Consider the following 12,874-nt stretch of genomic DNA (forward strand, 5'->3'; position numbering starts at 1 on the left):
CATTTTGTACATATTTGAAAGAAAAACTTGAAAAAGTTATGTTTTATTTAAAAAATAAGGTAGAGGCAGTAAAGGTTATTGTAGAGCTTTTTCTTGCAGTATATTTATTCCAAAATGAAATGTTGTCACTGGGAGGGTGTAGATTTCTCACACACACACACACACACACACACACACCACCCCCCCACCCCCACCACCTTCCAGCATGTCATGCAGTAGAAAATACCCTTGCTGCTTTTACTTTGAACATTTGCTTAGTATTTATCTAGGAAGTGCTTATGTTTAAACTGGAATACTTCAAAAATAAACTGACAAAAGGGCAATTGCATTTCTCAATAGTACTGTAGTGTTACTGCCATCTGGTTGTTTATGCAAGACATTGTTACTCGTAAGTATAATACGGATAGATTGAAATAGTCTTCAAGCTGTAATCATAGTACTCTTAGTTCTAATACTTTTTATTTTGTGATCATTTGTAGGTGCTGGAGAGAAAGGACTGGCAATGAAAAGGTGCAGCCCTCTTAGACTTCCGGGTGACAAGATTCCACCCAAATCACCTCGGCCTCGTCGCAATATATGGCTTTCTCGTAGTCAGTCGGATTTCTTTACACGAAAAAGCAGTCGGAAGATTAATGTCCAAGATCCATACTATACCCCTAATAAGGGGACATTACGCAAGATTAATCCTTTCAGTGCCAGACAGGACCTGAAAGGTGGAAAGATCAAGTTTGTGGACACACCAAGTAAATCGGTAATATCACTTGCATTTGACCTGCCTTCACCTGATGCTGTAAACTACCCAGTCACTTCTGTATCCCAGGTGAAACAGTACTGCAGTGGGGACTTTCAGGAATCTTTACCCTCTGAGCGACAATATCGGTCCCTTCCAGTTTCACCTGATCTTCCAACAAAAGAATGTCACAGTTTTGGACCCTTTTCATTAACGCTTGGGAAATGTGACCCTGTGCAGCTAGGGACTGATGTGCGGCAGAAAGTGTCAAGCAGCTCCAGATACTTTGACTTGGAAATCCCACCATTTAAGTTCAAACCTCAGACGCAGGAATCTGAATCATTAGAACAATTTTCTATGGACTGTTCAGGAAGTGAGTTTCCGCAGGATGAAAATGAAACATATACAAAGAACGGGACACTATTAAAGTTAAAAACCAATGAAAATATGACTGTCCTTGACCAAGAAAGCCTGAATTGTAATAGCATTACTGGAGGTAATGGACCAAATTTAGATAGTACATCATTCAGCCACTGGGATAGGTCAGTTTCTGGTGAAGAAATGGAGGAACAAGAGATGCAGAGGGACATGTCTAAATTAGCAATACCAGAACCTTTCGGTGTAAATATTGCACTGGAGCAAGATGGTAAAGTAAACCCAAGTAGTTCTGTTTTTCCAGCTGAAGCATCTGACGTGGAAGGGCATTCATCTGTAGTACTGACTCCATGCATGACTTCAAATCCATGTCATCTTCAGTCAAAATGTGACATTTGAAAGGCGCGCATGTATTAATATTGTATAGAGAGGCTTCATATAACGGATATTTCTGCCTAATAAAAATTTAGTTACTTTTATTTTGTCAGAAAAGGTATATGAGAGAGACTAAAATTCCAAAGCTGTTTCAACAGGTGAGTGCTGGTACCATGGACATCAGTCTGTTCTGATAAATTATTTGGCTTAAAATGTGGTGGTAGACCAGTGTTATTAATTGTCACATTTGGGCAAACTTTTTGAATCCCCTACAAGTTGTCGAACCTTTATGGCAGTAGTTTATAAAGTAACTAAGTCTATCCTTCCCCCTTTTAACGTTAATATCAGCGTACAAGCAGTATATTCTTTGGCAAATTTCAGTATTTGTAGGATCATTCGTGGTTTGAATTAATCTACGCGAGATGGCCATTCTATACTTAATTTGAACGCAATTAAGATATTTATTTTTTTTAAAAATTCCTCAATTCTGATGCAGTTTACTGTATCATCGATTGACCTGTAGCTATCATATATTTTAGTGAAAATCTATTGGGTAATTCAATTATAAAATACCAGTTTCATTTTGCATTTTCCATTTTGGGGAGATTTTGCCCTATTAACTCAAGATTAGGTCCCTAATGCTGCATGAAGGTTATTTAAGAGTGCATGTGGTTATATTTACTTGTGTTCTTATCTCAAGCAGACTTGGGTGCAACCATGAACACAGTATCATTATTAGAATAGCCTGCATGTCCTAGGGTACCAGTATATAATCTGTGTTGGATGTCAATTTGGTCTTCCCTTGGTCCACAAAAATATATATTTTTTTCTAAATTTAACTGTTTTACTCAAATTGAAGAGGTGGATCACCAGGGTTTCTTACACAAGATAAGCACTTCATCACTTTCTTTCCTATAGCTTGAAAGATGTTACTACTGTATATTTTGTATTTCAACCTGGACTACTGTAACTAGAGTCAGATGTATAGCAGCATGGTGCCATATAAATTATAGTTTAAAATGGGTTAACCCACAGGATTAGCACCATGAATGTTTAATTAACAAAAAGGCATGGTGTATTTATCTTTTTTGAACCCCGTGAAATGCAGTTTTATTATAATATGGAAATTCTGTTTGAATTAGATTTTTCGTCTTCCTCTTCCCCTAAAAATGCCATGCATTATGCAGGTTGGTGAACTTTTTCTACAACATCCTTTGCTGCTTTGTAACTGGCTGCTAGGCTGTGTTTCAAATGTTTATTTGCCTTTCCTGTTACCCTTCTTCCTATCCGTGTCCTGAAGTATCTTGCACATGTGTTTACTGCTGCACTTAACAGATTGTAGACTCTTCTATTTCATTTAATCAGTTAATTAGATTTTAATCATGAATGTGAATTACAAAACAATGGTTCTTATACACTCTGTTTAAACTAGGGCTACTGGTCTGGATCTAATCTGGATTAAAAATAAATCTGCATCAAGGTAAATTGGTGCATTTAATTTGCACCTGAGCTAATGGGGAATTTGCTTCAGATTATCTTCAGTTGACTTTCTCAAACATACTCCAGGCTTTCCCATGGCTGTGCTTCATACTGCATTGCAGAGGTTTCCTGACATCAATCCTTTTGATATACAATGAGCCAAATTTGATGGGAAATTTTATTGTTCGGGCCCATGAATTTAAATTAATTGATCAACACTTCTAATTTTCTTTTGTTACTTTAGTTCAAAAAAATTAATTTTATTTGTGTGTATATATATTTTCATATCTCATGAATACCAGTCACCTTTTAATTAGCATCCAGTCTGACTCTCCAAATTATAGTACTGTAATGGTGAAGCAGCAGTCCAGTGTTGTTCTCATAATGCTTTTTAAAAAAAACAGACTTGGTCAAGCTGGAAAATGTGTTTGATTCATTACTTTCATTTGTTATGTGTGCTATTTGCATTGTTTTGAGTCTTTTTGTATTAAACATTTCCACTGATTTTAGTTCAATTCATATAATTCACTGTACAAACATACTCCTGTGACTTCTCAAGGGCGTGAATTGCTTAATCTTTGACAATTTAGTTTTTAATCTCATAAACATTAGTAATATCAATGATTATTTCTCTTGTAAGCAATTTGCAAGAATAGCACACAGATCTATTTGCCAAGGTAAAAAGAAGTTTCTGGATAAAGGAATTAAGAAGCATGATCTAATACCAGAGTGAATACAGATCCTTGTAGCTCTGCTCACTCCCATTTTAGTTAAGGTGGTGATGGAAGTTGCACTTCTGATTCACTTTAATTGCTAACTTGTACATTTCACAAACTACAGCTCTTGGTGGGGTAAAGAGCTAAATTATAGTATTTCAGCATAGAGTGCCATGCAATTTAATGTGTTTTACTTTAAGATGGTGATCTTGGCATCTTCTATCAATACCCAGTCTTTATATTGGCCATGGTTTGGGTTACTAAAATGGCATTATTCTATTTAAGTGCAAACCCATACTTCGTTATGATGTTTGTGAACATCAGTGTTGAAATCCCAGGAAGTAACCTAATTGTGATCAAAAACCATAAATTTTGGTGTAAATTACAGTGGTATTATGCAGTTATGAATCTATTTCCCGATTAGAATGTGCAACTAAAATGTTAATGGGTTACTGATTCCAAGTGTACAGAAATACTATGTATTGCATCTCTGTGTACTATTCAAGGGGAGTTACCAGCACATGGATTTGGATAACGTTATCAATGGAATCAAAGTTAGTCATATGCAACAAAGCAAAATCATTGCACAATAAAAATACAGGCAGTATGTTTTTTTTTGGAAGGAAGCGGGGGAAGATGGCAAAATCACAGTATTGCTATCACAGTTGCTGTAGGTGTCACAGTTTTGCTGTTGATACTTGAATTAGATTATTGCTATCATTTTGGGCAAAATAAACCTGATGCCACCTGTAAGGTTATAGACTTTTAAGTTCCAGTTGGACTCTCAGGAAGGGTTTGGCTCCATGTGAGAAATGGTTCGACAGGCACCAAGAGCATTCTGGCTTCTCACCCACAGGCTTCTATTTGCAAGCCTTGACCTTGAGTAAGGGCACTGCAGCTGAGCTTGATATTGCTCTCAGTTGTGTGCATTTGACACCAAAAAAATATTCTATTTGAAAACATTTGCCCTAAGCTTGGCTGAGTAACAGTGAGAAAAAATAACTAATAACAGAAGTGTAGGACTGTGTACTGTAGATGCTTTGGGTTTTTCATAATGTGTAAAGAATATGCATAAGGTCCCATTTATATTTACAGACTATATATCTAAAGACTTTTAACTGATTTTAGCAGGTTTTGTACAGAAATGTTCCCAAAATGGTGTACACATCTTTGGATGATACATACTAGATAAATCCAGGTGCTTATTTGTGGCATGCAACAGTTATGTGCTATTTCATTCAAGAAATGCACACATTTGTACAGAAGTTTAGCACCATTTTAAAACTGCTGTAGTGGTCCAAGATATCAAATCAATCACGTATTGGCTCTTGATCATTACTGCTTGCTCTCATCTCAAACATCGGATCCTGATTTATAGAAGGCTTTGTGCTTGTTTGGTTTGCACTGTACACATTCAAGAAATCGGACACATACCTGAGATGTACTGTGTTATGTAAGGAAACTTTAGCTTTTACCTGGTGTGTACTATTAAAATTTCACAATTTAATTTAGAATTAAGTCAGAAAGTAAGATTTTGCAATAGTTAATGCAATAGAATTTTTGCTATTTTACATTCCATAAATGGGAACCAGGCAGTTAAGCATAAATGGATCAGAAACCAAGTGGAATCTCATTTTACAAATGCCTTGTGGTTTTCTTTTTGATGTTGTTAACGTGTGCGCAAAATGCAAAGCCATTGCATCCAAAATCCTCCAACCTTACAAACTGTTACAAACAAATGCATTTGCACTCTATTTTTTGGCCAAAAACAAGAAGGTGCATTACATGGCTGTTAGTGTGGAGCTGAATGGAAGGCCATTTGGTTTTAGGAATATTTGGGTGAATACCAACAAATAACTATCTATGTAGAAAGGCCACATTTCTTAAAGACTCAGCATTTCTAATATTGAATGTTACATATAAGTAATTGAGTAGAATGACAAGAATCTGATGGTTTGGCTTCACCTTGTGGTTTGCACAAAAAATATTGCACAAAGTGGCGTGTAGCTATTGTAAGTTATTTTGAATTTTTGTATATTTGATAACATAGAGCAAGCTCTGTACCCTAGCACTCAATTACTAGAATTTGTCAGACCACTGAAACTGCATTTTTTTCACTGAAGAAACCTATCCAATACAATGTTGGGCAATGAGTTTTGGCCGGTCTCCATTTTTAAGCCTTGCATTATGGATAAACTGCATAAATTTCAGGCATGCTTTTCATTGCTGAATTAATTAGACTTGTTTGTTTATGATCTTAATGGAGGAATTGGAGCATGAGATTAATACCATGTTTCGAATGTACTTGCCCTTAATCTCCATCTCTTTGTGGTGAAATATAAAAGTTGCTCTAAACTTGTAGAGATAGCTGAAGTATTCCCACAAGTATCATTCTGATTTGTATTGTGGTATCAGCCTTGGCTGAGTGGTAACACCTTCACCTGTGTCAGGAAGTTGTGGATTCAAATTCCATTCCAATGACTTCACATAATCCAGTTTAACACTTGAGCGTAATACTGAGAGAGTTTTGCACTGCCGGAGGTGGTGTTTTTCAGTTGAGATGCTCATCAGCTCTCAGGTGGATGCAAAACTTCCTATAATTCTGTTCAGTAAGAGTAGAGGAATTCTCCCTGGTGTCCTGACCAATGTTTATCCCTCAACTAATCATTTCATTAAAAAAAAGATACGACTTGTTCATGTATCTCATTGCTGTATTGGGTCATTGCTGTGTGCAAATTAGCTACTGCATTCCCTACGTTACAACAGAGACTACACTTCAAAAGTACCCCATTGGCTGTAAAGCACTAGGAACATCCTGAGGTCATAAAAAGCAATGTGTAAATAGTTTCATTCATAGGTAGTGTACTCATTTATAGACATTTGGTAATGTGTTTTTTCAGTTTATATGGGTTCATTGAGAGGGAAGCATTGCATCTGTGCTTTTGATCAAAGTGCCAGTGTTGAAATTACTCTTCAGTGCTTTATTCAGGAACTTTGTCTCTAGGATTATGTTTAAGCCATGTATATCACAGCTTTTGAACTGAAGCATGTTTATTTTTATTTGATAAATAATTCTCTACTTCCCCATCAGTTTCTTTGTGACGTTTCCATATTTCTGTCAGTGTTGCTGCAGACATGGGTGTTACAAGCACTCCATGCATGCACTCAACTTTTTCCCCCTTTGCACAAAAATGCATGAATTCAGTATGCGAAACCAATATTGGTATGTTTGAATATCAAATGCACACTAGTTTGTGCATTTTGTTTTAACCAATACTATTTCAGACATTGGGGGGTGGGGGTGGGGGAGGAGAGAAGGAGGATGTAGAGATACAGGCTTTAATAACTCATGACATTGGACCATGTAAGCCATCAGCAGTTGCATGTAATTTTAAAGAACTGGTTCACACCTATGTAGGTTTGAATCATAAAACAGCTTTTTAGAATAAAAATATAATGTACCAACCTGAAATGGATGTCTGATCAGAACAACCTATGCTTAGAAAAAGCAATGACTAATTTTGTTTCATTGAAATGGAATTTCACCAATTTGGGATGGATTGAGCATTCAACACAATGCTCTGTTTGGAAGTTCCAGCTAGATCCTGAGATATCTGCATCAATTATGCTGGAGAAGCAATGGGAGGTTGGCAACTCTGTAAATCCATGTGTAGCCTGCCAATAATTTACAAAAGTGATAAATTTGGTTCATTTAACTCTTTAGGAATAGATGATTCAGGAACCATTTATTACAGTACATGTGTATAAATGGGAATTGCTTTGTGATTCAGCTGCTGATTGGATGTAACATGAACAGCAGTTTGATTATTTTTACACAGTAGGATTCATTTGTTTATATTGGCACTAACTTTTGAGCCATCTATTTAAATAATGGTAATAGTGAGATCACAAATGGATTCCCTGCAGTGAAATGTTCCACTAAGTGTACATTATGCACCTTGCATTTTTTTGAATTGCATTATTCAGTAAAATCAATTGGCAAGGTGGGAAAGATGTACTTTTGGCAATAAAATTTAAGGTGTTGATTTCGAGTCTTTTTAATGAAGTAGCTCAGTTGTCAAAATGTTTTAGTATGGTTGGGGGAACAGATTTTTTAAATTTCAGATGAGCCCATTCCAGATTTATGTTTTGGTTGGATTTCAGATTATCAATGGGTGGTCTTTCACTGAAGTACTTCACTGATTCATTTGTTTACTAAATGTCATTTGACACTCAAAGCTAGACATCCTTTTGTCCATTTAGCAAGTCTGTCTTAAAAGAATTTGATAACTAATCGTTTGGTAGTGCAGAACTTGAGTATTGCTGAAATAAGACATGCGTTGTCGAAACTTTTCGTCTTGCACTCCTCAAGAATACCAAATATAAAGGGAACAACAATTTATGCTGATGAGAAGAGTGCTGATTGGTAGAGGCGTAGCCATGGAGAATGCACTAGATAACTGATGACTAAGTTAACTGCCAAGCTTTGTTTAAATTAAAACAAGGTAAGTTGACTCTTGTCAAGGTATTGCCCTGGGGAATGAACCAAAGAATGGCTGTCACCTATTTTGTTTAGTTAAAAAAGGCACAATGTGTGTACGTATTCTTTGTGTCTGCAAAGGACAGGGCTCTGAGTATGTAAAATTTCCTAGGGCAATGCATTATTGTTTCCTTTACATTTGGTATTCTTGTGAATTGTCCTTCTGAGTGCATGATGAAAAGCTTTGTCTTTTTTCAGCAATACTCAAATTTGATGATTGTTGTACTCATTGTTTTAAATTTCCACTTTGTAGTTAGATTTACTTCCCACCTATTTTCTCCTTCCCAGTGTAATTTTCAGAAGTGGGAACTTTCTCTGTTCTTCACACCTATATCATTTTGAGCAACCAAAGCCTGATGCCTTAATCAGTGAAACTCCAGGCTCCAAACAGCCATTTAATTCATAGATCTCAAGGATACTACTTCATTGCAACAGAGATACAGCCAACACTTAGCATCAGATTGTGGAGTGCAACTTATCAACAGGCATCTGAAATTGTGCAATTTCGGCCAATATGTCAATTTTCCAGGGTACGGGAAAGCCATCAATGGATAAGTTCCCCTGTTAATCATTACAATCATGCTTTATGGAGCCTCAATGTCAAAAAATGTTTGCATTTTTAAGTTTTCCTTTACACACAATCTGCAGCAACAAACTGAGTCTTAGTTGCTTTTGCTGATCATGTTTGAAATATTACTGCTAACTAGATATTAACTGTATTAATTACAAATTATTTGAAGTGTGCAGTTTCCGTCATGGAATCTTCTATAGTCACTGCATCTTTTTTAGTTCATTGGAGAAATGGGAACTATTGCATGTTTGTTATTTTGCTTTCAAATTTTTATCCAACAGCAAAAATAACATTCTTGAAGGGTGTTGTCAGAAGTGAGTCCACTTTGAAGCTTGATGTATGCATGAACAAAATGGTCTTTTCTGGAGTTTTCAGTTCTGTATCTTAGGAAACTATTTTGCTTGAGATTTAGAGGAATTTTTTATTTTTGTAATGATTATGGAAAAATCCCTGTAAATTTTAGAACTTTTGTCAGCTAGTAAATACTTTTTACCATTGCAAATGATCCAGTTACAGTACTGTACAATTTATTTAATGCAGTCCATCAGTAAATAACTGTAAGAACTGCAATCAAGCTATAGCAAAAAAAACTTTCATAAATTGTTCCTGGGCACAAATATTCAAAAATCCAATAGCATATCCTTTCTAATTGATATTCACTTTCTAAAATCCCTACATATTTGGTGTACTATCAGAAAATGATACATGGTGTCCAATACATGAGAACCGCTGGTATCAGTGCTAAACCTAGAGGTTTTTCATTCTTCATATATATGAGAAACTTAGGTATGAGATTTTTAATCAATGTTATTTGTAAATTCTGCAGAAAGTTCTATTACCTATAATCATCTTTTCCCTCCTCCCACACTCTGTTGAAATGTTGACAAATGATCAGAGGGCAATTTGCAGTTTTAAAATGACCATTTTCTCCAATCAAAAAATGGTGATTTTCCTATTAAAAAAGGAAAACTACAGTTGTTGTAAAGGAACATCGTTAACCTCAAGTTACTGAACAAGGTGTGCTAACAATGCTGTCATATATATACTCCGAGAAAGGATATGTGTGCAACAGAAACACTGACGCAAGATGTTACAGAACAGGAAATACTCTTTTAAAGAATTATAGTCTAATCTACCAAGAGGCCTGTTCTGTCTAGGTATACTTAGTATCAATTCCTGTATCACTTGCATTCAGAAAAAAACGCTAATGTATTTTGATCTGTGGCTTGGAGTGCTTTCCTTACAAATACAGCACAATGATTTACTTTTACAAATTCATTTTAGACTTCAACAACTAAGCTGTAATGTTCCTTTGCCAGTTTGCAGTTGCAACACTTGTATAACTAGATCATTTGCACTTGTAATAAGAAGCCCTTTACATCATGTCACTACATTTCTATGCAAAAATGTTTTCCTCTTTTTGCAACGGGAAGAAAAAGATGTTGATTGTATATCTATTTTCTTATTTATGAAGGGTTTTTGCTAAATGTCTTACTATTCAGACCTCTAATTAAAGCTATAATTTAAGAACTATGTTGTGAAAAGTTTTTTGTGTGACAGACTTCATACAGAGCTGAATTGTCTTCCTGTTAGAAATGGACTTATAGCGCACACTACTCAATTTAGCATTCGCTGAAGAAATCAGTGACTGCTGTGGAAAATAGGTGGGGATGAAGGAAGATGTAAATCTGGATAAAATTGATTAATATACTATATTCACTTGAAATATTCGCTCAGATTTTTACAGCCTTAATGACAGTAAAATTGTTTGCCCTCATTACTCAAGCAGAATTAAGTAGAAATCCAGAAGTTGTGTTAAAATACCTCCAGACTGTAATTGGAAAAATGACATAAATCACCCCACTGCTATAAAAACACTGGGGAAAAAGTTATACCTTATTGAATTAAGTGTAACTGGGTTCTTGACAGCATACTACCTGCATAATTACTGTAAAACACTCACTTGTCCTGAAAACCTAATTTTATATTTATGGAATGTCAAAGGTTTCCACTGATTTTAGAAAAAAGTTTTCTATTGATATTTTGGATTTATAGAAGCTAAGCACTTACTTCACTACCTGAAAATTTGAATTAAAAATGAAATATTAAATACTATTAATTTGATTGCTGTGTAGTGTTGACATTGCTGAATGCGAAGAGATATATCCCCTTGACTTTATATTTAAACTGCCATTGAGAAAGGGAAAAATCACACCACAGATCACTGCATAGCGGTGGGATCAGCAGACTTCACTCAAGTCCAGCCCAAAGTATTCCATGGTCCAGGACTAAGTTATAAGTTGATCAACATTTAACAAAATAACTCAAACTGCAAGTAATGGAAATCATGCAGTATAGAGAACAGGAATGTCTTTGATCCTGCTCATATTGAATTCAACAAATGGCAATAAAAGGTTTCCAATGAGGCTGGCCACCTCTTGGAGAGGTGTATTTACAGCATATTAAACACTTTCAGCATCCAATTTGACATTGGAAAACAAGTACTGTAGTGTCACTTTCCAACAGCACAAAGTAAGCCAGGAAAACACATCTAATAAAAGATTGTTAAAAGTATCCCTCTTACTACCTAGAAGTTTTCTGTAGATTTATTACATTCTTTGAACAGGTTTTCAAGAATACTTGTAGGCTGTTTTCCTGGTACTCAAATGTTTATTTTAAAAAAAAATGGCTGCATTAGATTTCTTTATGGTTCAGACCTCAGTGCTTTCCCCAGAGCAATTCAATCTTGGCCTGGTGAGCTTTTGAGGATTTTGAGAATGAACTTTTACAAATCTGTAAGGGAATGGCCTTCCCACTCAGATAAAGTTTATTGTGGCAGTCAGGGAGCCAAGGATCCATCTTTGTGCTATCATTTTTCCACATCAAAATGTAAGCCATTATAAATCCAGTCATGAAAGCATCAAAGCCTGCACGGTGGGTGCCCCCCTCATATTTTTCCATTTTGTTCTTTTCCACTAATTTAGTTCCTGTACACTTTTGATCCTCAGGGTTGTTTTCCTTTTTATTATTGCTTAAAAATTCCCCCTGCGTTTCCACTCCACCACAGAGATGGTCTTCACTTTCCTCATCTAGGGTGGTCCCTGGGAGTTGTGCATCACTCAATGGCCTTTCCTGTACTATTTCTCCAGTGTCCATTCTTTCTGGTTCCACACTTGCGTTGTCACACAATAACTTAGATGGCGGGACATCAGTAGGAACCATGTTTTCTACAACTATGCATTCAGTAGGGTTGTCGCTCAATTCCACTGAGTGCTGTCTCCTTTTTCTCCTTGCCTTTTTCTTCTTTCTTTTGTCATTGATGCGTTCATCTTCATCAATAATTAGGTCAGTGTTGTGTGACAGGGAGCATTTCATTCCATTTGGACACCAGCCATAAGCCTTTTAAGAGACATGCAAAGACATTTAACAAGTGCATCATCATGAAACACACTTCCCATTATTACTATGCATTAAAGTGGGCACACAAGGGTCATTGTGTTAGTTTGTACCCATAATTCCACATAATGAGCTCCTGACCTCACCATGCCAATCAAGAATAATGGAAAAAATTGTCAGACTATCCCAGGCTATTGATTGGTTAGGTGACATTAGAGGCTTGAAACAAATCATCTAGCTGGTCTCTGGCGTTAAATCATGTCTACCTAAAGATGATTTTATGGGAAGAGTACAAACACCCCTTCATTTCACAAAACTCCCCCCACTCTCCAAAAAAAAAGTTAAAATTTGATGTCAGTGATACTCACAGAAAACCGTTCACATATCCCCATTTTACTCTCTTCTGTATCCTTTTCATCAGCTTCTGGGAGGTTGCAGTACCGATAGTCAATATAACCTGTGAATGCCTGTTGATAGTTACAGAACTCAACGGAGAGATGACTGTTGCTAGTGTCAATTAATCTGGTATTTTCCCTTCTGCTGCAAATTGAAACCATGTACCATTACTAGAGTCAGGATTAAAAAAAAACAGTAAATCGCAGTCATGCTTTTCCAGGACTTCAGACATAAGCCTAGTATTATGTTTCAAACTACCGGAGGTCTTAAGAGCTTTGTAAACAACAAACTCCCTC

The 12,874-nt window shown here is 36.1% G+C and overlaps 2 protein-coding genes across 13 annotated transcripts in view; one reads left to right on the top strand and one right to left on the bottom strand.

Moving 5' to 3' along the window:
• Window positions 1–10,794, top strand: part of tesk2 (testis associated actin remodelling kinase 2) — a 122,665-nt gene extending 111,871 nt beyond the window's left edge. For all 6 annotated transcript variants that reach the window (XM_078561000.1, XM_078561003.1, XM_078561004.1 and 3 more), the window contains one exon: window positions 480–10,794. In XM_078561000.1, coding sequence (XP_078417126.1) covers window positions 480–1,504 — 1,025 coding nt within the window. In that variant the 3' untranslated portion in view covers window positions 1,505–10,794. The remainder of the gene's footprint in view (window positions 1–479) is intronic.
• The window catches only part of toe1 (target of EGR1, exonuclease), a 31,234-nt gene continuing 21,586 nt past the window's right edge, over window positions 3,227–12,874 (bottom strand). For all 7 annotated transcript variants that reach the window (XM_078561009.1, XM_078561007.1, XM_078561013.1 and 4 more), the window contains 2 exons: window positions 12,551–12,722; window positions 3,227–12,185 (listed from right to left, as the gene is read on the bottom strand). In XM_078561009.1, the coding sequence (XP_078417135.1) occupies window positions 11,505–12,185; window positions 12,551–12,722 (853 nt within the window). In that variant the 3' untranslated portion in view covers window positions 3,227–11,504. The remainder of the gene's footprint in view (window positions 12,186–12,550; window positions 12,723–12,874) is intronic.

This window comes from Cetorhinus maximus, chromosome 17 (assembly GCF_964194155.1).
Source record: "Cetorhinus maximus chromosome 17, sCetMax3.hap1.1, whole genome shotgun sequence".
Classification (NCBI taxonomy): domain Eukaryota; kingdom Metazoa; phylum Chordata; class Chondrichthyes; order Lamniformes; family Cetorhinidae; genus Cetorhinus; species Cetorhinus maximus.